At 40.9% G+C, this 23,365-nt stretch overlaps 1 protein-coding gene across 1 annotated transcript in view; it reads left to right on the plus strand.

The window, feature by feature from the left end:
- The first annotated feature begins 11,525 nt into the window (after positions 1–11,525).
- Positions 11,526–23,365, plus strand: part of TTBK1 (tau tubulin kinase 1) — an 89,987-nt gene continuing 78,147 nt past the window's right edge. Inside the window, exons 1-3 of the mRNA XM_018085491.3 lie at positions 11,526–11,569; positions 11,704–11,862; positions 19,327–19,474. Of these exons, the coding sequence (XP_017940980.1) occupies positions 11,755–11,862; positions 19,327–19,474 (256 nt within the window). The 5' untranslated portion in view covers positions 11,526–11,569; positions 11,704–11,754. The remainder of the gene's footprint in view (positions 11,570–11,703; positions 11,863–19,326; positions 19,475–23,365) is intronic.

Genomic DNA, 23,365 nt, shown 5'->3' on the forward strand with positions numbered 1-23,365 from the left:
ACACGTACAACTTGTTTGCCCTACTTACACCCTTCTTGGTGTTGCAGTCTGCAGTTTTTCAGCCTTTTTATTTGTTGGCCTGAATAATTTTCTATGTACACAAGCTGTGTCATTCCACTGGTAACAGCACTCTGTTGAGAAGCCTAGCTCTGCATTCCTGTGTTTTCCTCTCTTTTAGCTACTTATTAGTTCTAGAGGAACTTTATTTTAATCATGGGACATCTTAATTTTCAAGGCCTTTGTTTTCATACCATACCTGTCCAAAAACATTGTTATTAGTGAGATGGACGTATCTATGTGCTTGTTGAGTCTTCCTAAAAGCACCTAGCCTTTTCTAATAGGTCTGTAAATCAGGACTTCTCCCCTCTGCCAGCCACTCAGTTTACTTTTTAATTTTCAGTTTTCTGTTGTGGAAGACACTGATTTTCCAGATCCTCTGCAGAGCTCTTTAAAATAAACAGCAAGCAAAAATCATTGGCATCTTCTTTCTTATCTTTTCTCTAATCCATCTTTCTTGTCTGTCCATTGCAGGCAGGTTTTTAGATTGACTAACCAGGAACCTGAAGTTGTGGATCCAGGATCAGTGTCTGTTTGTAAGATTTATGGGGGAAGAAATGTAGGTGATGTGGTGTAACAGTGCTATCATTGATTCTCAACTTTCATTCATTAGTGTCTAAAATGTGACTTTTGGTTTTGTTGTTGTTGTTCTTGTTGTTTTTTGCTTTTAGTGAAGTTTGCAGTACCTAAAGCATGCCTTCTTAAAGGTGCCCCACCTTGGTCTGAAAAGAGCAAGAGATCTAGAATTCACCATCTCCCTTGTTCTAGGTCCTGTCCTTAAAGAAAACACTCATGAAAAACTAATTTGCAGTTGTCAGGCTGCAGCTTCTGGCAGAAGATGAGCTAGAATGGCAGAGCCCTTCAGTTTCTTAAATTTTTATCATAGGGAGATACTTCTACACTACATTCCCTGACTTTTCAGTGTTTCTGTTGGCTAAGATACATTCATTTTAAACAGTTTAGTTTTCAGGTGGCTGGAAGGCACCTTTCAGCCTTTTTCTGTGCTCCAGGATTTTTAGTGACCATGAGGCATGGATGCTGGCCCCTTATTGGGCTCTACTGTCTCTCACCAGTAGGCAAGGACAAAATTGCCTCCCTTTTTTTCTGCTTCTCTCTGCAGCAATGCTCTGCTCTGTATGCATGACCTGTATGACTTATTCATAGATGTCTGAACGTGAGTTTGGTTGTATTAAGAAGCTTTTTGTTGAAGATGCACTTTTTCTTTCTGTTGTTCTGCATGTCCATAAAGAATCAGGAGTGGTTGCTTCTCAAGCAGAGATGAGGTTTATGGGGCTTTGTCTATTAAGCTAACAGGACAAAAAAGAAAATGTAAAAGGTGGAAATGCAAAGGGCAGGTAGTCAAGTATTTTCTCACTCTTGTGACAGTTGTTCTGAGGTAAATGACAGGAGGCATTTGGTTTCTAGGGCTCAGGGCTATCTGACCTGCGTAGGTCCTGAAGCATATTTTCAAATCTGGTGGCAACTCAGAAGCTGATATTTCTAGTGTGCTTGTTGCTTCTTTTGCAAAACAGATTTTCTTTAACCTTGCTACCTGTGTTTCTGATTGGGATGAAATGATATACTTTTTTCCCCCTCCAAACATCCCAGGCTGGACTTGAACCAGTAATTGTTCTATCTGTGGAGTATTTATTATTAGAAGTATCCAACAGTAGCCAGCTTACTCTGGCAAGCTGAGGACAGAATGCACAATTACTCACTGCAGGCTGAGATAGATTTGAAAAATTGCTATGACCATTGGCCAACTCATGTACAAAATTTAGTTTTCCACTACTTTATTACAGCTATGAGTTGAAAATTATTTTCACATTGAAATATGGCATAAGGTTTATTATGTTTTTTCAAAGGAACAAATTCTGAGCGTATGTGTTCTGTAATACGTAAAAACCTGGCATAACACTGTCAAATTAAGTATCAAAGTACAAATATGGTTTATTACAATGGATCTGTCCTGAAGAACACATTTTAAAGTTTTGTTGGGGGTTTTTTTGGGCTGTTTTTTGTTTGCTTAATTGCTCTGGGGGATTTTGTTGCTTGTTAGGTTTTTTTTTTCCATGACACAACAAGCTGGTGTAAAATCTAATTGCGGAATGAGAGGACACGTACCTAGGTCATAGAGCTACTTAACGGATAAGAGAACTTATGGAGGGGAAACGATTATTTGCGTGTTCTGGGAGTGTGTAAGTGGATACTGACTGTTGTGAACTAGATGGCATCATTGACATATGTGGAAATGGCTTATATAGAGGCAGTCCAGACCAGCTTGTAAAACTCTCCCATAATCTTAGTAACACCCCTTCTCCTTGGAAACTGAATCATGCAGTGGTGCAGAAAGAAATTAAACAGACCATGCTTGCATATACAACAGTTTTTCTAGGATGTTCTGGCATGGAGAGAAGCAGGTGAAGGCCATTATCCGTCTTGATATTATTGTTCTTTTTCTTAATATTGTCTTTAACTATTAACTATAAAGGGAACAAATTCCTCTAGAACAGTAGATTGTCAAATAACAATGAAATTTGAACTTCCTATCTAAAACCAAGTTTTATGCCTCTGGGGCCTTTTGTCTTTGAGGAAAAAAAGCTCAGGGAACCATTGAGTATGATTGAGAATGCACTGGGATTTCCCGAGGACAGAAGAAAAAGCAAACCAGCTGTGATGGTATCACCTTTGGGCAAGTCATCAGTGTTGAAGAACACATCTAGTGCAGGCATTTTGTTATGTAGCTGCAGTGTGAGCTGCAGGTTGTACCTGGCGTGAGGGGAGATGATGGGAGCCCCCGGCAAGGGGCCGTGGATTGGCACCAACCCTTTGCCTGACAAAGGGCACGGGGACTTGCTGTGCCGGCCAGGGGGTGGCTGGTCACCCAGAGACTGACTTTACATGAGCCAGTAAACAGCAAGGGACTGAATGTCACCACTGAAACAGGTGCACAGACCATGACGGTACAATATCCCAGGGATTCCTCTGTTGGAGGTCCTTCCTCAGAGGCCCCCCCTTGGCATCGCTGCACCAAGAGTTTTCAAAGGAAAATAAGTCAACATCTATATGGACTCTTGGTATGCCTTTGGACTACCAAAAGCAAGAGTCTTATGGAAAGAATGGGGATTTTTAACGTCAGCAGGGGAAGAGAGTATGTAATGGAGAGGAAATATGCAATTTGCTAGAATTGCAGTTACCTGCAGAGATTGCTGTAATGCATTGCCCAGCCCACACCAGAGGCACTACAGGTCAGTAGAAATTGCCCTCGCTGGTGCAGCTGCAAAGGCTGCAGCCAGGCAGCCTCTGGGACAATGTGCTGTTGTGGCTCTGGCAGGGACCAGAGGGAATGGACAAATTTGACAGACTGCAGGACTGTATATGAGAAGGACTGCTCAACTGAAGAAAAAAGACAGTGGGAAAAGTTGGAAGCAGCCCAAAATGATGATGGAATAGGGACAATTGGGTGAAAACTGATTCTGCCCAAGAAATATTTAATAACTGTAGCTAGGTGGTTTCGTGATAAAGCCAATGGGAGGGACAGAAGCAATAGCTAACCAAATACAAAAGGTATGGGTGGCTCCAGGAATTTATGCAGCATCATAAAAAGAATCACAAACTCTCTTTGGAAGGCGTTTAGCTGTGCCGGGGACTTACATCCCAGTGAAGTCGAGCTTATTGGATAGATGTGAACACTTGACGCAGTATGTTTTATATATGCAGAAAGGGTTCAAAAAGCAGAGTAAGTATGGTCAGTGGTATCAAACCACACCACCTGAAACACAGGTACATGGTACACAGCCTGAAGGTGAAGTGTTAATTAAGGCATTCTCTTGAAAATCCAAATTAGAACCTAAATGGGAAGGGCCATGTACTCTTTTACTGTGTTCCTAGTTTGCTGTTAAAGATGTAGGTAAGGAAAATTGCATACACCATTCTCACATCAAACAGTAGTGATGATCAACCAGTCGATAAATGACTGACATCTGAGAATCCTTCATGATTTTCTGCTGGGAATAATTAAAGTATTTGTGCGTGGGAATCTGAGGACCCCTGGTGGTCTAGTGGTTAGGATGTGGTGCTCTCACCACCGTGGCCCGGGTTCGATTCCCAGTCAGGGAACTCCTCCGGGCAGATGGAGCTCGTCAACCCTGTAAGGCCATCCATCTTAGAGAAGGTCACTCTAAACAAACCTACGTCCTGAGGACCTTGCTGCCACTGTCCAAGCTCGCTCGGCCCCGGCAGATGAACCTCAGGATTAAAGGGTGGGCTCAGTTCAGCGCACACTGGGTCTCACCTAAAAAATCTACTGCGCAGGCTCAAAGGGTAAAGACCATTCTCAAATCTTCGTTCGGGAAGACTGGCCATGATTATGATGGGAATCTATAACCTTGTACTCTGCCCTTGGGCAATCTTGTTAGTTTAAATTCTGTTAAGTGTGTTACTTGTAATAATGTAGAAGGGCAGTGGTTAAATGCCTCAAAAGTTTTTTCTTTTTCCTCTTACTATATTGGTAGATATGCTTAATTAAAAGAAAGGGAGGACTGTTGAGGAATGCAACAAAGCAAGTAACTGGTGTGCAGCTTCAGTGTGAGCAGCAGACTGTGCCCAGGGTGGGGGTAAATGTCTGGAGCCCCAGGCAAGGGGCCACAAATTGGTGCCGACCCTTTGCCAAACGAAGGGCATGGGGACCTGCAGCGCTGGGTGGCTGGTTCATCTAGAAACTCTGTAGAATCCAGATAAGACATGACAAGACCCCAGACCAAATATCACCATTGACCAAGAGGGCATGAAGAACACAAGAGGAACACAACCTGTAAGGGTACCAAAGCTCAGTGGTGTGAGTGGCCAGAGTGGCTCCTGAATGGTCAGACAGGAAAGTTTCCTTAGCCAGCTGTCTGCAAACTAAAAAAGGGTGACACTGAAGATCAGAGAATGAAACTGTAGAAATGCAAGCGGCAGAGGAAGGTCGAACCTGCTCCCCTGACCGTGCTCCAACTAGGGGGAAGGGTTCCTTACAAAAATGGGAAAATGGTTACAGAAGGGCTGTAGAGGGGTGTTTCAAGTGACTAACAGTTGGCATGATTTGTCATGTTTTTGTCAGTCTCAGGAAATCTCTTCTGTGTAATAACAAACAGTCTCTGCTGTGATCAGCACTGGGCTTGAAAACTGAAAAAAAATTTGTCCCATTTAGTCTTATTTAGTTTGATATGACATATCAGTGCAGCAAGTGGCAGTTGCCCCACTTATGCTAGTTTTTATTATGAAAGTGCTTGGTAATATGAAGTCTGTATGGCAAATCTATGGCGTGAATTTTCCCAGCAAAAAACCCTGTCTTCCAGAATTTGAATCAAATTGCCAAATCTCTAATCAGGAACTTACTGTTATATTTCTAAACTCTAAATAGCTTTTGGACAAGTTTATTTAATCCTTTTTAATTATGGTGACTGCATGTATCATAAAATGTTTTGAATAGGTACAATGAGCACCGTTTTCTCTGGAATGGAGATTTAAAATAATTGATTTCAGGCTTTGGGCTTTTTGATAACCTAATATAATAGGTTATAACAAGACCATTGAGCAACAGATTTTATCAGTTTGCTGTATACCTGAGTTTTTTTAAGATAAAATACTGTTCTCCAAGGAAGGTTACTGTTGACCTCAGCTATGAAAAGTGACTTGAAATGGCCATGAAAGATGAATAACAGGCTTCTCACAAAAGCACCCTTTGGGGAGAAGGGAGAGGACTTGTCTGAGAGGGACATTTTGCATTACCTAAGGATCAATTGTACGCTTTGGTCCAGGATCAGGTGATGAAAACCTACCTCTGTGTGGTGTTTCTGGTGGTGTCAGGTGTAGATTGAGTTTGATATCATAAGTATAACCTCTGTTTAGTTTTAGCTGTTATTCAGATACATTTGTTTTGGCTACCAGCAGACTAATCAAGCTTTGCAAGTAATGATCTACATTGATTTTGCAGGTACATGTGCTTGAACTACAGTTAAATGTTTATTGTAAGCAAACCATAATATTTGCCTGTTAAATTAGTGGAGGTTAAGTTGGTTATGATATTAGAAGGATTTCCTCATGTTGCGTTTCATGTTCTGCTTGTTTCAAAACTTGGAACAACTCTGTGAAAGATATTGGTGGAAGGTAATAGACTTTACTCTCAAATTTTCCTGCCTCCCGTTTTTTTACCTTTACTGCTGAGATGTATCTGGAGAGGATTAGGATCACGTGAACTGCTGGTAGTGTAGGCGTGCTTATCTGGTGTGCATTCCTAATGATTTGTTGTCACAATTAGCTGTGCTGTTTCTCCCTGTAGATAAGTGGGTTTGGCACAGAAATTACTGGTGTATCTGACTGCTTTGTGATGTATGTGAATACAATCTCTGGCAGTATGTTATTGTGTGTTTGTGGGGTTTGTTTTCCTCAGGTCCTATGCTGTTACGTTCACTGTGCAGGCAATAATACATTCAGCTGGCTGTGCAACTGGCTAGTCATAATAATGCTGTCAAGGTTCGTCTGTTATCATATTTAATATATTTTATGTATGTTCTGTTCAGTGCAGCCTCGTGTTAGCACAGAATCTGGACCTGTCTGTCTTGTTTGCAGCTTTTTTTTTTTGTTTTTGTTTTTCTTACATCACTCCTTAATGGTCATAAACCTTTCAAAGATGAAAAACAGTCCCAGCATCTTGCAACAAAACACTTTCGGGTGTTTTGTTTTTTACTGAAATGAAATGCTGTTAATAGCAAGCCCAGAATTTCTAAGGCTGATTGCCTTTGCATAGCTATGAGAAGAATATGTCACAGAGGAGACTTCAAGGTGCAGCTGCTAGGAATTGAGCCTGCTCTCCAAGCAGGGTCTGCTACAGCAGGGGCAGGCAATGAAGGAACATATGTGTCTTCAAAGAACAATTCAGAATCTTACAAGTTCTTGTTGTCAGACCTACCCTAACAGTGTATGAGTTGTTTTTCATTGCTGTTTCAAGTTCAGCAGGAGATCTGGTATATTCCAGGGCTGAGGGGCTGTTAGTCCAGTGCACATTATTTTTTTTAATCAACTTCTTTCCTGTACTGTCATATGCATTCGTACCCTAATGACAGAATGCTAGTGCATGGTACAACTTATTTATAGAAAGATTTAAGGGGTTTTTTTGTTTGCTTCAATGTGAGTGATTTCATATTTATAGTTGGTATTGTGTGTTAGAGCAAATGACATTGGAAAAACAGTGAGGGACCCTGGGTACATGCACTTATTGCTGCCATTAACTAAGCCCCAGTGCTGCTGAGTAGTGGCACTTGGAAACTCCAGTGTTTTTTTTTTCCTTACTTCTAAGCACTCTCAGTCCTACTTGTTGTGTTCTCGTCTTATTCACCACCCCATCTGTTTTGTTTTGGCTTAATGCCAGTAAAGTTCATGTTGGGAACACCTAAATTATGCTTAAATTCTATTTACAACTATTTTTTGGTTGTTTCTTCCATGCAAGTATTGGACAGGGAGATTGATCTGATTTCTAGACTGCAGTTTACTGGGGTTACTTCTTTTGGTTTTGCAGATGTCCAGTTTGTCTCACCCAAAAAAAGCTGTAGTTTTTGTCAACTTCCTATAGCACCACTGGGATCTGCTCTTAAGGTGGATCATGCTCCTAAGGTGGTTATGGGTTACAGCAGTCTAAGTAAATTTCACTTGTTCTGATGGTTCTAATTTGTAGACTTTCAGAGGTAAGGATGTGTCCTCAAGTAAAGTGAGATATTGTAACTCTTCCACAGTGAGATTAATTCATTAAGATTATCCAGGACCTTTAGTTAGGTGGTGAGAGACAGACTTCCATAGCTTTGTTCTGCTGTTTAATAACCACCTCACATCTGATGAGTTTTCAACTTGATGTTTGTGTGAGTTTGGCTGTATTTTGAGCACTCCTCAAGACTGAAGTAAGCTAACATAGGAAAGATCTCATGTATTAATTAGGAATTTCCACGGGGCATGCTTGTTATTTCTAAGTTTAGTTTTAAGAGTGCTGTAATCCTGTAAAATTAGGAAATATTTTTTTCCAATAAAGCTGTTTAAAATTTTGCTAGCATGAAAGAAAACCTTATGAGATAGGTAATTGGGTTATGTGTATTTACTTTTTTGGTCTCTGACCTCCTTGAAGGGATAAAAGAGACATATGCATTATATATACACTCCTGCTGAAAGTACCTCATCAAAACACAAGCCTGTCCGTTCTGAGTCATACCACAGGTCCATCTAAGGCCGGTATCCTGACCTAAGTTGGCCAAGAATGGATATCTAAGAAAGAGAAGAAGAGCAGGGAAAGCATATAAAGTGACTCCTCAGAACGCTCTTACAACCTTCAGTGAATTGGTAAACATGGTTTTTTGGATTTCTTTATTGTAAAGGCCAAGACTAAATTTATAAAACTCTAAAGATTCTCCCTAATTGGCTCAAAGAGAGAGCAGTATGCAAGAGCTGATTTCACACTTCTTCATGCTCAGGTTGGCCAAGAGACAGGATTTGGTCCTGCTGTTGTCACAGTTTCTTTCTCATAGCTGCTTTCATTTCTGCTTCACTTGCTATTTCTAGGAAGGCAGTTTTACAGTGTCTTAGAGTTGCTCAACTCTCTTGCATGTCTTCATGGGACAGGAATGCAAAAATTTCTTGACATCCTGTACTTTTGCTACAGGAAAAGGCAATCTGAAAGTTCTTGTTTTCACAGTCACTATATTTTAAATTATGTCTCTTTGCATTCAATGGTTGACACATTTTAAAGGTAAGAAGAGTGGTGCAGATATGTAAAAGTTCATATGCTTTGGTCCAGCTTTGCTGAATTTGAAGAGAGATATAATCCTTCCATCTCTCCTCTAATTCCCTGTAACACCACTTAACATTTAATATGTAGAAATGATGCTCTCTGCCATGTATTCTGGAAGAGAGGTAGTGCCTTATCGTTCCCCCACTGACCATCCCTTGCCACTTCCCTTCTATTAGCAAATTCAGCTCTAGCATGGAGCTGGCTACAGGCTCTGATGCTGGTCAAACAATATTTACACTATATTTTATTGATTTGAAAGGCATTACAATAATGCATAAATTAAAAGCACAATTTAAATATGCTGATGGTTTCTGCACAAAGGTGACTTCATCCCTTCTTTTACCTTTTCTTTGTGATGCTTCTGGAGTTTTAGGTTAATGTGTTACACCTTGCTATGGATGTAGGTAATGCTTCAGTGTTGTTCTGGTAAACCCTTTGCCTGTAGGTCTGGGCATGTTTCTGCAGTATTAGTACTGCCTCAGGAACAAGTTTTGATTCATGCTGCTTTGTGCTGCTACTGTGATGTAAAACAGCTTGAAATTCGTCTTGGGCTGTAATTAAATTGGCATTTTGTTTGGCTACATCACTCTGGCTATACCAGAGCATATCTGCAAACTTAGTTCTGTAATTCCATATTGCCAAATAGCTGCTATTCATGGTACTGCCTGGGAAAATTTTGTTCTGTTTCAGAGCCAGTGAAGATACATGCTATTCCTTTAAATAACAAACATGTTATCTTTGTACACATATATTAAAACATTGATAAAGGAAACTGGAATAGTGCACGAGGGAAAGCAGTTGTACCTTGCCTAGCTTTGAGTGCTTGTGGACTTTCATGCTCTGTCTCTCCTCTAAAATTATTCCTTGGGATTACTTTCCACCCGAAGTCACTAGACTGAAATCTTATTATGCACATGCATCCCTAAAGTAATGTGAAAAGACTTTCAAGGTTAGGGAGGGGATACTTGCCTCTGTGCCTTTGTGTTAATATTGGGAGTTTTTATATTTTTATAATGTTGAAAGTTTGGGGCAGTCTATAATTAAATTACTTTTCTTTAAATACCAGAAGAAAAGCCAGCCTTAGAAGAGATTTTTGCAGGGATTCTCTCTTCTGTGCATCCTGCAGTGATGTGCAGGAAGGTCGGGTGCACAGTGTATGCAGAGCACACTGCTAGCTTAGGGAAGACCAGTTCAGATGTTCTGGTGAACATAAAAGAACCTGGGAATGGTATTTGACTTGGTCATTAGGAAGAAGAAGCACAAATGTTGTGCTGCCAAGCACAGCATGTATTTTCTGTTTCCAGTTTCTTATTTCAATACCTGGTGATTGAAAGGGCAACTGCCCCACACAGATGCAGGACTCTTTCACTGAGAATTTGGAACATTTTGCACTACCTTTCTTCTGAATCTCTTTAATATTCAGATTTTTCCTATTTCTCTTCTATAATTTTGATTGTCCTTTAGCAGATGTTGGATTTCATGAACATTTCTCAGCAGCCCTCTTACTGACTTAGTCTGCTGCTATTTTTTTCCGTGTAGTTATCTTCTATATCTAGAATGAAATCTTCTTTTGTGAAGATTTGTATAAGATCTCTTTGAGATCTTTTGTTCATGTTTTGTTTGATCATTGTTTATGTCTTGCACTTTTGACATACTTCTGTTTCTGCTTCCTTTTGCATACTACATGCTGGTCACTTTCTAGCTTTCCCTCTGAGTCCTTTTATTGTAGGGAATGAGTTCTTTTCTCTACTTGAGCTCAAAATTACCTGGTGACTTTTTCCTTTTTTTTAGGCCCAAAGAAGTGTAAGGGTTGAATGACCAGCTTTAGTACTTTTTTTAAATTTGGTATTTCTGTTGTTAATCTAATTTAAGTCTGCAACCAGAGTGCTACAGTGACACTCATTTTTAGGAAGGAAGATATTTCCTATTTTGGGGGAAGGACAATAGAATTGCCAAGATCCATGCTTAGTAAAAGATTCAGCCTACTTCTAAAGCCAGTAAAATATCTTAGGAAGATCTTTTATTAGTCCTTTTTCAATTAATTTTCTTCCAGGAAAGCAGAGTTAATGTGTTTTGGAAAGTCATTTTTATAGAAGATACATAACCAAAAAACTTAATACAAAATTAATTTCAGCATAGGCTAGCTGGAGCTCCATATAAAAGCAGGAAAAAAGGGCATGAGGTAGAAGAGAAACACCATAGGCACAAGTTATTTCTCTGTATTTTAATTTGATCATCTTTAGCACCATGTGTATGCTATGAGGAGGACTAATATATACATGGCTTCAGCCTTTTCTAACAATCCCCATCTTCTATGCTTGGCTGTTCATTACAGTGATGTGTCTGTAATTCTGGCTCTGTAAAGGCCTTCTACCCTATTCAGATGCTTTTAGGATTATTGAATGCAACACCTGGCAAACCTTTCCGATTTGTGTTGGATGTCATCCAATGAAATCCATAAAAACTGCCCAGGTAGCAGCTGCTCTGCTAAAGCAAGACCTTTTTGCCTGGTAGCAATAACAGCCCTTGCAGCATTTTGGTATTAGGTTCTCTATGTGTTGTTGACTGTCAGGCCCGAGAGCACTGGACTGCAGCACGGTGTAGCTGATAACTGTCACCCTTTTAGTGTGTGCTGCTGACTTGAAGCATGGTTGTGTCTGTCAGGTTGGGCATGGAGTGAGCTCAGGTGTGTGCGAGGTGAGTTCCTTTTCTTTCCTAAGAGACTGGTTCTCTTTTAGTCCTATGCAAAACCCGTGGAAATGTAGCATGTACTTATATTGCGACCTCTAATAATTTTGTCATTTGTTCCCCCTGCCCCTTTTTTTCCCCAGATAAATGGCTCATTTAAATTGGGAGCTACTAAAATACTCTCTGGCTGGCAAATGCAGTGCCTAGCAGCAGTCATCAAGGACGAACCAAACATGAGTGGTGGAGGGGAACAGGTCGACATTCTTCCGGCCAATTACGTGGTCAAAGATCGTTGGAAAGTGGTGAGTAGCTCCAGCTTTGTGCTTCTTTAATGGCTCAAACAGACCTCCTCCTCCTGTAGTAGTACAATAACTTGTCTACTTAATCCTGGCCTCTGGCAAGCAACAGCGGAGTGGTATGATTCAACATGTTAGCAAGATACTGCAAGAAGGTTGTTATCACTCTAGTGGTTTTTAGACTGTCTGGTATTTTCAGAGCACTAAACTTGCCAAGGATTTTTAGGTAGGATTGAACTGTTGCAGCAGGCTGAGTAATTTTTTTAGTGAGAACTTAGATTTTGAGTTGCTGTGCCCAAGAATACTGCAGACAAGTCTATAAATAAAATACATTACAATAAAATAAGTCCAAATGTGTAGGGTTGGAATGTCAGCTACTTCAAAAGTCAGAAATTCCATGATTAACTAGCTGGTACAACATCTGTGTAAATTTATTAGGATACTTTTAAAAATTATATCATTGTTAGGAGTTTTATTTCTTCACGGGACAACTGTCTCATCTGTTGTGCAAGCTGGATGGGCTTGGTTTTTAAGATGCTGAAAAAAAATTTAAATCCTGTGTTTGTCATTGTCTTCATTTTTAACCTGGAATACCAGCACTATCTGAATCCCTAATCTCACAGCAGAAGCCTTGCTACTTTGAAGTACAAGTGATTTGTAGTGGTAGCACTAAGTCGTTCTCTGTGCTGACTAGCTGTGGTACAGTGGCCCTGCGAGTTTTGCAGTGGAATGTGAAGAGCAGAGGACTAAAAAAATTCAGGACTCTGAATTCAGTTCCAGGCTGTGGATAGGTTATTTTCACCAACCTACATCAGACAATACATTATCCTTTCATTAGACTTAATGTAGTTGACCTGCACAGGTCAACCTTGCTCTGTTCTTTTGCTCTCCCATTTCCTGCCTCTCTTCGCTTTGCTTCCTGCTTTCTCCACAGCCTTCACTTTTCTGTCTGACCTATCCCTGAACAGCCTATTTATATTTAAGCCATTCAAACTGCTCTTCATTGTCCTTGCTTCTTGAGAGGAAATGGAGAATCTCAATTTCCTCTGTGATTAGACACCAAAATGGAGACAACCTCTATCCCCATCCCAAAGCTTTCTGGCACAGCTGAAGGAAAGTCTTGCTGTACTCTTGCAGCTCTAGTCTGGAGCACATATACTCGTTTTAGAAGGATGATACATGTGCAAGTGAACTGACATGTAGAACTCGAAACATGCTCTGTGCTTACCAACGTCTCAGAAAATACAGGTTGCAGCTTTTGTCTGTCCCTCCCTGCACAAATGGAAATTTCCCCAGAGCCTACAATTTGGTCAGATTGGTTCACGTTTTTTTGCAAAGCTGAATTTAGACACTCTCCTGATGCCTTTGCTTTAAGAGCATGCTGGCAAACACTCATTCTTCCTCAACATGAGGAAGAACTTCTTTACACTGAGGAAGGCAGAGCACTGAACAGGCTGCCCAGGGAAGTTGTGGAGTCTCCCTCTCTAGACGCCTTCAAAACCCGCCTGGACACGTTCCTGTGTAACCTGCTCTAAATGACCTTACCTTGGCAGGGGGGTTGGACTAAGTGATCTCCAGAGGTCTCTTCCAACCCTAACAATTCTGTGATTCTGTGATTCTCTATTTTCCTTTACCTTAGCTAGCTTTGGCTTGTACCATTGCCTATTCATCAAACTTCGAGTTTCTCCTTCATAGACAGTTGTGCTAAAACATCTGTAAATGATGGCAGTATTTTTGAAACACGGTCTAAACAAAGTAACTTTGTTCTTGGAAACAGCAGAACTCTTAAAAGCACCAAAAGCTACAAGTAATGTCTAAAATATGCTAAGTTATGCTCACAGGGGAACATTTCAAACTAATTTTCAAGTTGGTAGAGGTCCTAAATGTGGGGTTCAGTGCTTTGTTGTTGCCTGAATCTGTGACTGGGGACATCTAGAAGGTCTACCCACTAATTCTGCCTTAGAAAAGATAAAAATGTGTAGCTGTATTGTCAATAACTACCTCAAACTAGAGGAATAGCCTTTTATGTTTTGTAATATTGGCTCACAGTAGCCTTCAATACTGCAGTAAGGTCACTGCCCCACTTTGAAGGCTCTGAGAAATGACATGCCTTGCTAAAGGCTGTAAATAGCAATGAGAAATTCTTATTACCACCTCTGAGTAGAGCTGGGAATTTGGCCTTGTGCTAGCTGAGTTCAGCATTGTCAGCCTTCATTGAACAGTCATTCCCCCCCACCAAAGAAGTGCAAGGTGCACATTCCTTTTAGGCAGGCCTTCTGTGCTGTCCCCTTGCTGTGCTTGATGTTGGTGTGGGAGCAGTCAGAACCACAAGCTGTATGGGGCTCGAAGTAATCTGGAAAAGCTATGAAAATACCTCTTTTGGCCCAAGGAAAGGGATAGCATAGGATCAAGTGACAGAGGAAAAAGGGACTGCACCTTAAAGCGAGCATACAGCTGTAACATTACATCACAGACCTCTCTAAATCTAACCCACAGTGTGCAAGCTGTACGGTCCAAGCTTTGCTGTGGGTGATGGATCCTGCTCAAGCAGGTGTGTGGCATATTTATGTGGTGCTGGGGTGCAGCTGCCAGAAGGTTTTTTGTGTAATTTGTCCTCCCATTGTGATTGTCTCTGACTGGGCATCTGCTTGAACCTTGTAGCTCTTAGTGCTGATATACTCCCAGTATTGAGCCAATTTCTAATTTTAGTTTGGTGTAATGTATTCATTGAATTCCTTTCCTCCTCTCTTCCTATATGCTGGTTGACAAAGCTTTGACAAATGAAGATGTTAATTCTCTGCAGTTGGCCTCTTGGTTGTTCATTTTCCTGTCACTCGAAGTCAGTAAAATTTGGCTGTCTGACAGCAGTAAGATTTTTGTTCTTACTTATGAAAAAAGACATGGACAAGCAGTGCTTATGGTTTTTATCAAAACTTTTGGACTTAGAAGAAGTATTCTTTTGAGTCATCATTTGTTACTTGCAGATAGTTTTGATGCTTTCACTGGATGAAATTTAGACAGTACTGGGACCACACGACTTTTACTGAGTCCCAGAGGGTGACTTGATCCACATGTGCTCTGAATGGTGTGAAGAGCTTTGTTCAGGGTAGGGAACAAAGACAACCATAACTTGTGCTTGCTTTGAACTAGGGATAAATGTGGATGCCTTAAAGCTGAATTGATGTATCTCTTTGTTTCACCTAAATGCTTTTTATTGGGGATTCACAACTGAGACTTATTAGCAAGACAGAGTTGGCAGCTTCTGCTCTGAGCTTTGAATATAAGTGTTGACTCATGTACATGTTCTTTTGCTAGGTGCAATCTATGATTTGTTTTCTTTAAGGTTTCTGAAGTTCTTGAACTGAAGCTCTCCTGTTTATTTTGGAAACCTTGCTGGAAGTCCTACACACTTTTGTGAACTCTTTACCTTGTCTGGCTCACAAGGGCCATTTATGATTCCAAGAGGGAATTTGGGACAAGGAAGGTTCTTTTTCAGTCTTGGGGCCTGTTTTGGTCTCACTCTGAATTGCTTTAATTGGGCTTTGAGAGGTTTTCAGATGTTTTAGAATGTGGCTGGTTGGCTTCTTAATTGCCTTCTCAGTTCATGGCTCAGTCACATGCCTGTTATACATGAGTTCATTTCCCTGGAGATCAGATCCAGTCCTTTTGAGCAAGTTGAGTGGACTCTTGAGAGTTTGATGAATGTAGGTCAACTCAACTCATCCTCACCTGTTAAGTCAGATGAGGCCTTCTAGCAATTTCTGAATCAAGGAGCCCATTGAGTTGGGCTACAGGAGTTGCAAGCTTGACTATGCAAGTGTTCCTAAAAGGCAGTAACAGTAGTCATTGTTTGACCTTGTCAAACATTTGAAGCCTATGGATGACAGCCTTGACCCTGGCTGAGTTCACTATAGATCTCTGGCTTTTTGTTTGGTCCTTTGCTTTGGATTCAGAGCACACATTCTTGTTCCTTGACCCTGCCACCGATCCTGAGACTGAACCACTCCTGCCTTGGTTATCCTGGGAAGGTCTGGTCTTTATATAATATCCTTGGAAGGCAGACTTTGTTTAGAGCAGTGGTGTCATATATGCTTCTGAAATAAAAGATTAAATTTGTAATTCAAAGCTATTTTTGGTTGGAGTTGTGTGTTGCCTTGGTTTTTTGAACTGTCTCTCTGAGAATACTGATTCTGCTTAGTGAGAAGGCTGTGTGTTGTTGTTGTTGGATTTTTATAGGCTCTGGAGGATTGTACTACTAGAGGCTTTTTCAGGATAAATCCAAAATATTTCATAATATTTAAAGGAGACTTCAAAGGGAGCCATTTGTGTCCTGTGTAACTACTGATTGTCTATGCCCGAGTCCAAACCTGTGTTTGATCAGATGAACTGTTCACTTGACCTCACAGCCTGTAATGGAAACCTGGCCACTCGACTCATGCACAGGGGCCTGTGCATTTAGGTAGAATGAGTCCTGCTGGTTTTGTCAGCCCGTATCCCAATCTTAACAGTAAATGGGCTGGTGGAAGGTAGGAAACGATGAGAACAGAATATTCCTGGGGCAGTGAGGCTTAGCATAGGCTGATGACTCGTGATTGCAACTTAGGTCATTCTAGTTAGATGTTTCATTCTCTTTTTTGACTTTGTGTTTGTGGTATCGTTATTGGGTTTGGGTTTTTTGAGTGGTATATGCCCATCTCTTCTCTGTGTCCAGCAGAAGCCTATGCTGTGTTCACCTTAGTGATCTCCCACAGAATACCCAAGCAATGAGGAAATGCTTGTGTCATAAGCCCCTGATCTCAGCCAAGACCTTGAATTGCAACAACTTCCTTTGCAACAAAGAAAAGGAAATGGCTGCTGGTGGCCTCTGGATGTTGCTGAAAAATCAAGGAGGATGGCAGTGCTGGTAATGTTGAATAGAACCATCTGATTTGCTGGGAAAAGTATGCCTGAGAATAATTTCCATGAGAGGGTAAGAAAGGATGTGAGGAAGCAAAGGCAGCTTTGACAGCATTCCATTGGCTGGAATGTGTGTATAAAATCAGTTTGCTGATTCAGCAGAAGCTCCGATCTTGATCTCATGTCATCTCACATTTGTTTCTCTATAGACTTTTACATTTCTTCTGAATTGGCTGTTTTCCCAGGTGTGCAGTCTCAATATTGTACTTTTCTTCCTGAACCTGCTTCTCTGATGCACACATTCTTTTGCTTTTTCTGAGGTAGTAGTCCTAGTCTGTCCTTAGTTTTTCCAGGCTCCTGATCATTCTTTTACTCCTGAAATGAATGACTTCTAACTCAGTGAGAGCCTCTAGCAGCAAGGTGTTCAATATTTTCATTGTATGTGACTAGACCTTCCTACAGATCCTGATGTTGTTCCATTTGTATTGTAGTACTTTTGCATTTTGACAACTGTGTCCCTTTTAGGGCCAGTGAATGGAAAAAGATCATTATGTGTGCCTGTGCTGGCTCAGCAATTTTTCTCCCCAGATCCATTTCTTGAATTATGTACCCACTGAAATGTTTGGGTAGCCTGTATTTCTTCTCCATCCCAGCTATGCTGTGCTGTATTTATTACTGTTGACTTTTGCTTGTTATGTTACCCATGTTCCAACTGAGAGTTTTTCAGTCTTTCTCAAAGTCCTTCCAGACCCCAACTAAACTTTTTGCCTTCTGTAGCTTTTCACTGTCCCTTTCTCTTGTGCCATTAATACATCAGGCAACAGAAGATCTTGTGTACTGAATCCTGAGGTATTAGCTGGCATATTGTTGCTGTGCCAAATGTAGTATTGTTTCGATAGAAAGATTTTTAATAGCCAGCTAATTTAGTGTGAATTTCCAAGTAGAAATAGGACTGCACTGTAATTATTTATGATTAATATGTGGTGACCTAGTTATTGGGCTGTATGCATATGCCTGTTTAGCCCAGTGGAAGATTGTGAGGAAAAATGTCAAAAAGAAGAATGGCTCTGGATAGCAGCTTTCGTAGGGTTATCAAGAAATAGCTTCAGAGACAACAGCCAGGCTCTTAATACTGAAAATATTTCCTTCTTCATGTGGAACTGTTTTTCTTGACCTGCAAGTCAGTAAAGCAAATGATTTTGGGTCACCTTAGGAAGAAAAAACCCTGCCCTGGGTAGGCAGGGCCCTTTGTTCAGCAAACTGGACAGGCCTTCTGTGGTGCAGAAGACACTAATATATCATCTAAACCTCATTAAACATTATGTAAGATCCATGTTTGTGTGACTGAAACATCTTTTTCTCTTGAAGTGTTATTGCTGCTGTTGGAAAGAAGCAGCATTCAGGGTTTCCAGAGCAGTTGCTAACACAGAGGGAACACAAAATGCTGAAAGGAAGGGCTGCAGCTAGGTTCAGTGAACAAGTGCTAAGCAGATCAAGGGAACCCTGATCTATCTTTGCTGTAAACTTGAATTTCTTCCTGGACAGCACAGTATGCTTTAAATGTATCCAAGAGAAACCAATATATAATAATTTTCCTGGCACTTGCACATTGACACTTGCAACACATTAGAAGTCTGTCTTATACATGCTCATATATAAATATATGCACATATGCTGTCAAGTCTCAGCAGAAGGAGGATCAAGGAATCACCTTCCAGGAAAGGCAGAGGATCCCGATTTGCTCTCTTGAGTGGGAGGCTACTCTAGAACAGGCAGATGATCTCTCTCTAGTAGGTACATATCAAATATGCTGGAACTTGGACTTCTTTAGCTTTGAGTTTATGTCAGCTGAAATAGTGAAATCCTATTGTGAAACAGTCTTTAATTTTGCTCAGAGATACAAAGAGCAGAATTTTGTTGGGCTTCAAACTAAAAATTAAATAAATAGAGCAAGAGAATGAGAAACAATGAAGCTCTACGGGTGGCTTGTATGCAACTGTTTTGAGGTAATGCAGTTGACAGTTCACTGAAATGTGACAATGAAGCAACTTCACTAGCGGAGAAGGTCAAGTATCTTGTAAAATATTCCTGTGGATGTTTTGTTCTGTGTTTAAAATCCTTTGAATGACATGTAAACTTCATTTAACTTATTTCTTAGTTCCAACTACCATGGTTATGTTTTACTGCAGAAATGTATTTGTTGAGAGGGAATGACAGTTTTTATCTAACATGGTCTGAATAGTGGTTCTGCTACATCCTTGAAGTGTCTTTCCTTGAATTTTGGCAGGAACATTGCAGAGATAATAGGCATTATCCTTTGCTTTTAGATGTATCACATGTCATTAGTTGCTAGGCTTGTTCTTTGTTGTTACAGCAAAGAATTTATACATAGCACAGTCAAGTGGGTAGCTGGACTTTTGCCTAGCTGTGCAGTGAAGGGATTCAGCCACAGCACAGATTGGGAACTGAGCTGGTTCTCTCTACACAGTTAAGAAGCTAGTGCCTGGCTTTGTGGGAGCCAATTTGGTGTTCTCTGTCATGTACATTGTACCAAATCTCTTTGTACTTTTCTAGTTGAAGAAGATTGGTGGTGGTGGCTTTGGGGAGATCTATGAGGCGATGGATTTGCTGACCCGTGAGAACGTGGCCTTGAAGGTAGAATCAGCCCAGCAGCCCAAGCAAGTTCTCAAGATGGAAGTGGCTGTCCTGAAAAAGCTGCAAGGTAAGGCAGAAAGGCCTTTGGAAGCGCTAAGTTACTGTGCGTGTTAACAACTAGAATCTGAAGTTGCAAATGGTTTTTATAATTTTCTCTTCAGCTTTCATCTATATGTAATGTTATGTTAAGTCATTCAGCTCACTCCAGTGAGTTCCAACAACAGGGACTACTTTTGTCTGCAGGCTATAAGAACAATGAGTAGACTTCAACTGCATTACTAGTACACTGGTCTCTGCAATCTAGTGATACTGATTAGAAAATAAGAAATAGAGGAAGCAGCATCTAACTAGGAAATGAGGTTAGCTGATTGCCTCACAGAGGACCGGGAGCACTCTAAGCGTGATGGAGTCTCCAAGGAAAATGGTTGACTAGTAGATGAGTGCAAAAAGTGGATAAGACAAAGTATAGGGAAACTGACAATTAGCTAATTTTTCATTACCTCACTGTTCTGAGGGCAAAGTGTAAAGTGATGTGTCTATTCTTAATTTTTTCTAACACAGCTTTATATTGGTTTGGATGTGGAAGTCAGCCTTGGGGCCATCAATTTCTATAGCTGAACCTGGCAAAGCTTATAAGCAGATTTCAAACTGACTGGGAAGCAGCAAAATGGGAGCCTTCCTTGGCTCATATCCAGCCCTGCTGCCATCGAAGATACTACACTGAGGAGGGACTTGCTTTATATCAGGGTGCTGTTTTCTGTTTGGTGAGATGAAACTGTAATAAATAGGGCTAAAAGTTAAAACTTCATTTGCTGATCTTTAAAGTCTAGGGTGAAAGAAACCAGCCAGTATCCCAAAGGCTCTTGCAATTGTGATGAGATGCATTTTAACACCAAAGGGTGCAAGGGAGCTGTCTTGCTGGAGTTGTTCCTGGCTGAAGGAACAGTAAAGGGGTCTTCTACTAAAAACTAATTGCTATGGGAGGATGTAAACAAGGAATTTCCCAATTTGCCTTTGAGGGACTGAGAACTGCTGTTTGCTGAAGTGCATTTTGCATAATTTCCTCGTTAAGGCAAGGCCAGCTATTGACAGGAACAGTTTCTATGTTCTAGTATAATATGCTTCTGAAGGGATGTTCCTTTTTGCAGGATTCCCACTTGGTCTGAGGAATCCCCTTCTGTTGAAGCAGGGATTAGGAGCCCTATCACTAGGGCTCATGCTTCAGAGATAGTGTTGTGGCCTTATGTTTGTGTCTATACCTCTTCTCTTGTACAAAATCTCCAGAGATATGATTGAATTAGAGGGTGAGACTGTTGCCAGTCTTGTGAGACGGGTTACTTAATATTTGTGACAGATTGCCTCTGGGTAAAAGTCATTGAATTATTTTTGAAGGTCAAATTGTTTTCCACGTTTCAGATCATCTAAGAGGAGGACTGATAGGCCTCTTTTTAATACACTGTGTTGTAATAGATGCAGCTGATCTGTGTAAAGGAGAAATCAACCCAGATTGTTAGAGGAATCTTGCTGTTGATATGTGAAAGGCTTGGATACACAAGCTCCCAAAGAACAGCAAATCAGGTGTTTGAGGTCTGAAAACAGTGGAGTGAGGGCAAGCCAAGGCAGTGATTGAGATTTTTTAATTTGGTTGTACACTTGGAATGCTCTGAATTGAGTTGAAGGTATGACTGTGCAGAATGATAGATATTATAGTGCCAAGAGAAAATGCTATCATGCTAGTTAGTGTCAATATGTATTATATCCAGGGCAGAGAATGCTTGAAAAGTGTGACCTGAAATCACCAAGTGAGGACTAGCATCAGAAAATGTGCAAGGCATTGACTAATACATGTGTACTGCCAGTGTTTATTTCTGGAAAATAGTTGAGAATACCAAATGCTTGAAAAAACACCCACATTTGTACACAGCATGATGCTGTAATTGGGAAGAGGGAGTGGTGGTGTGTGGAATTAGGACAAGTCCCCTGGCAAAGCAGTTAGTAAATATTAAGGGACAGAAAAGACCAAAGAAGCAGATTTGGCTACGCATCAGCTATCCTGCATTTAAGAATGACACATTACTTAAACCACATTTTTACAAATCAAGCTGTTCTGTGAAGAATCTAGCTTTTTTGGGTTCAAGGTTAATCCCCAAATGCTTTACAGAAATAAATGATAAAGTTAAAATAAGAAATTGGGTTGAGAGCGTTGGGAATCGTGTATTGTGTATGTTTTCACTGAGAGTGTTGCAAAGAGGTGAGAAACATTTCATAAAGGGAGATGCTGCCTTTATCCAACAGTTGGTGGATGGAGGAAGTTGGTGGTATTACCACAGGTGATATAGTCATTTCATGGGTTTCTAGATGAAAAGTAAGGGAACAGAGTTGTCTAAAATTCCTCTGTATTTTTCTAGTAGAACTGAACATTGCAGTCCCCCTTAAATAGTAACCTTTATTGTTTTCTATTTAGATGTCACAGCAACCTTAAAGGACTAACGAGCTGCTGCTCTTTTCAGAGCTTGTAATCAGAGTCTAGCAAGTTGCTAGAGCTTGGCAGAGTTTGGGATAGAGAAGACTGGCCATTAGCCCATACTGCAGACCTACCTCAGGACCTGGTTTGGGTACAGCCTGACTTGTCAGTGCGGTAGCTCCTGATCGGTGTGGAGTGCAGGCTGTCACCAACAGTTAGGCTTTCTGGGACACTTTGTGGAATAGCCACATAAGGAACACAGCTGCAGGTAGGCCCCTCACAGTGTCCTGTTTGCACTAGCAGTCCACACAGAACAACTGGGGAACTAAGCAGATAATGACTCCTCGAGAGAATCTGTGTTCCTTCTAATAAACACTGTGTGTAGTTTTCTGCTCTGAGGGTGGTCAAATGCTGGCACAGGTTACCTAGAGGGATGGTTGTGTCTCTGTCCTTGGAGATATTGAAAACTCACCTGCATGTGGCCCTGGACAAGATGCTCTAGCTGTCTCTGCTTGGACAAGGGGGTGGGCTAGATGATCTCAAGAGGTCCCTTATAAAACAAATGATTCTGAGATACTTGTGCTTGGCCATCTGAGATCACGTGTGGGCATGTCAGTATCTCTTAACTGCTCTGTAGTGTCATTCTGTTCTACTCATACTTGATTTGATTTTTCTAGCTGTATGTTGCTTTTTCTTTCAGTGTTTAGATATTATTATGTTTCTCAAAGGCAAAATTCTTTCTGACTTGCACTGTTAATTGCAAGGATCACAGATCATCTTCTGGCTAAAATTCCAAATCTGTTTACTGTCTTGAGTGTGGGAAACATCAACAATGGTGCCCTTTTATGCTTTGGGTAAAACACAATTGAGAAGTCAGCTTAGAAAGTTTCTTGCTCAAGCAGCTGATGAGCTGAAGCTCTCAGTTGTCCTGTTGTGCCTTTACTCAAGAAGTTTTTGTCTTTTTCTTGCATTCCATGGACTGTGTTAGTCAAAATCAAAACCTTTTGGTCCCACACAGTTGCTGTAGAATATTTCCTTGTTCAGGCTGGACTTGCAGGGCTCAGGACATTCTCTCTGGTGCCACTCTATCTGGTCAATTCTAATCAGAGCACCACGAGATAGCATTTTTATTTTCATCCTTGTCAAGCACTGTTTGGCTTACATTTGTCTTCTGACAGGGGCTAGGCACTGTTGAACCAAAGCTGTTTTCTCTGTGTTGAGAAAACTTGCTTGGGGGAACAGGGAAGTTGCATTCTTTTTGGTAGCATTAGGAATGTTGACCTCAGTATCACAATGTGTACTGCTGTCCTTGCTGCTGAAGGAGGCCTGCACTCTCCCCAGCACCTGATTTTACTGATATCCTCATTGCAACAGAAGCAGATGCGATCACCCATGATGCCAGGCCCCTTCCATGAAAACAAGTCTTTCTTTCCAAATCTTCACCATGTGGTGGCATTAAGGCAACTACAGCTTATGAACTTGGATCTCTCTTTT

The sequence above is a fragment of the Manacus vitellinus genome, unplaced genomic scaffold, assembly GCF_001715985.3.
Source record: "Manacus vitellinus isolate BGI_N305 unplaced genomic scaffold, ASM171598v3 scaffold_81_pilon, whole genome shotgun sequence".
Classification (NCBI taxonomy): Eukaryota; Metazoa; Chordata; class Aves; order Passeriformes; family Pipridae; genus Manacus; species Manacus vitellinus.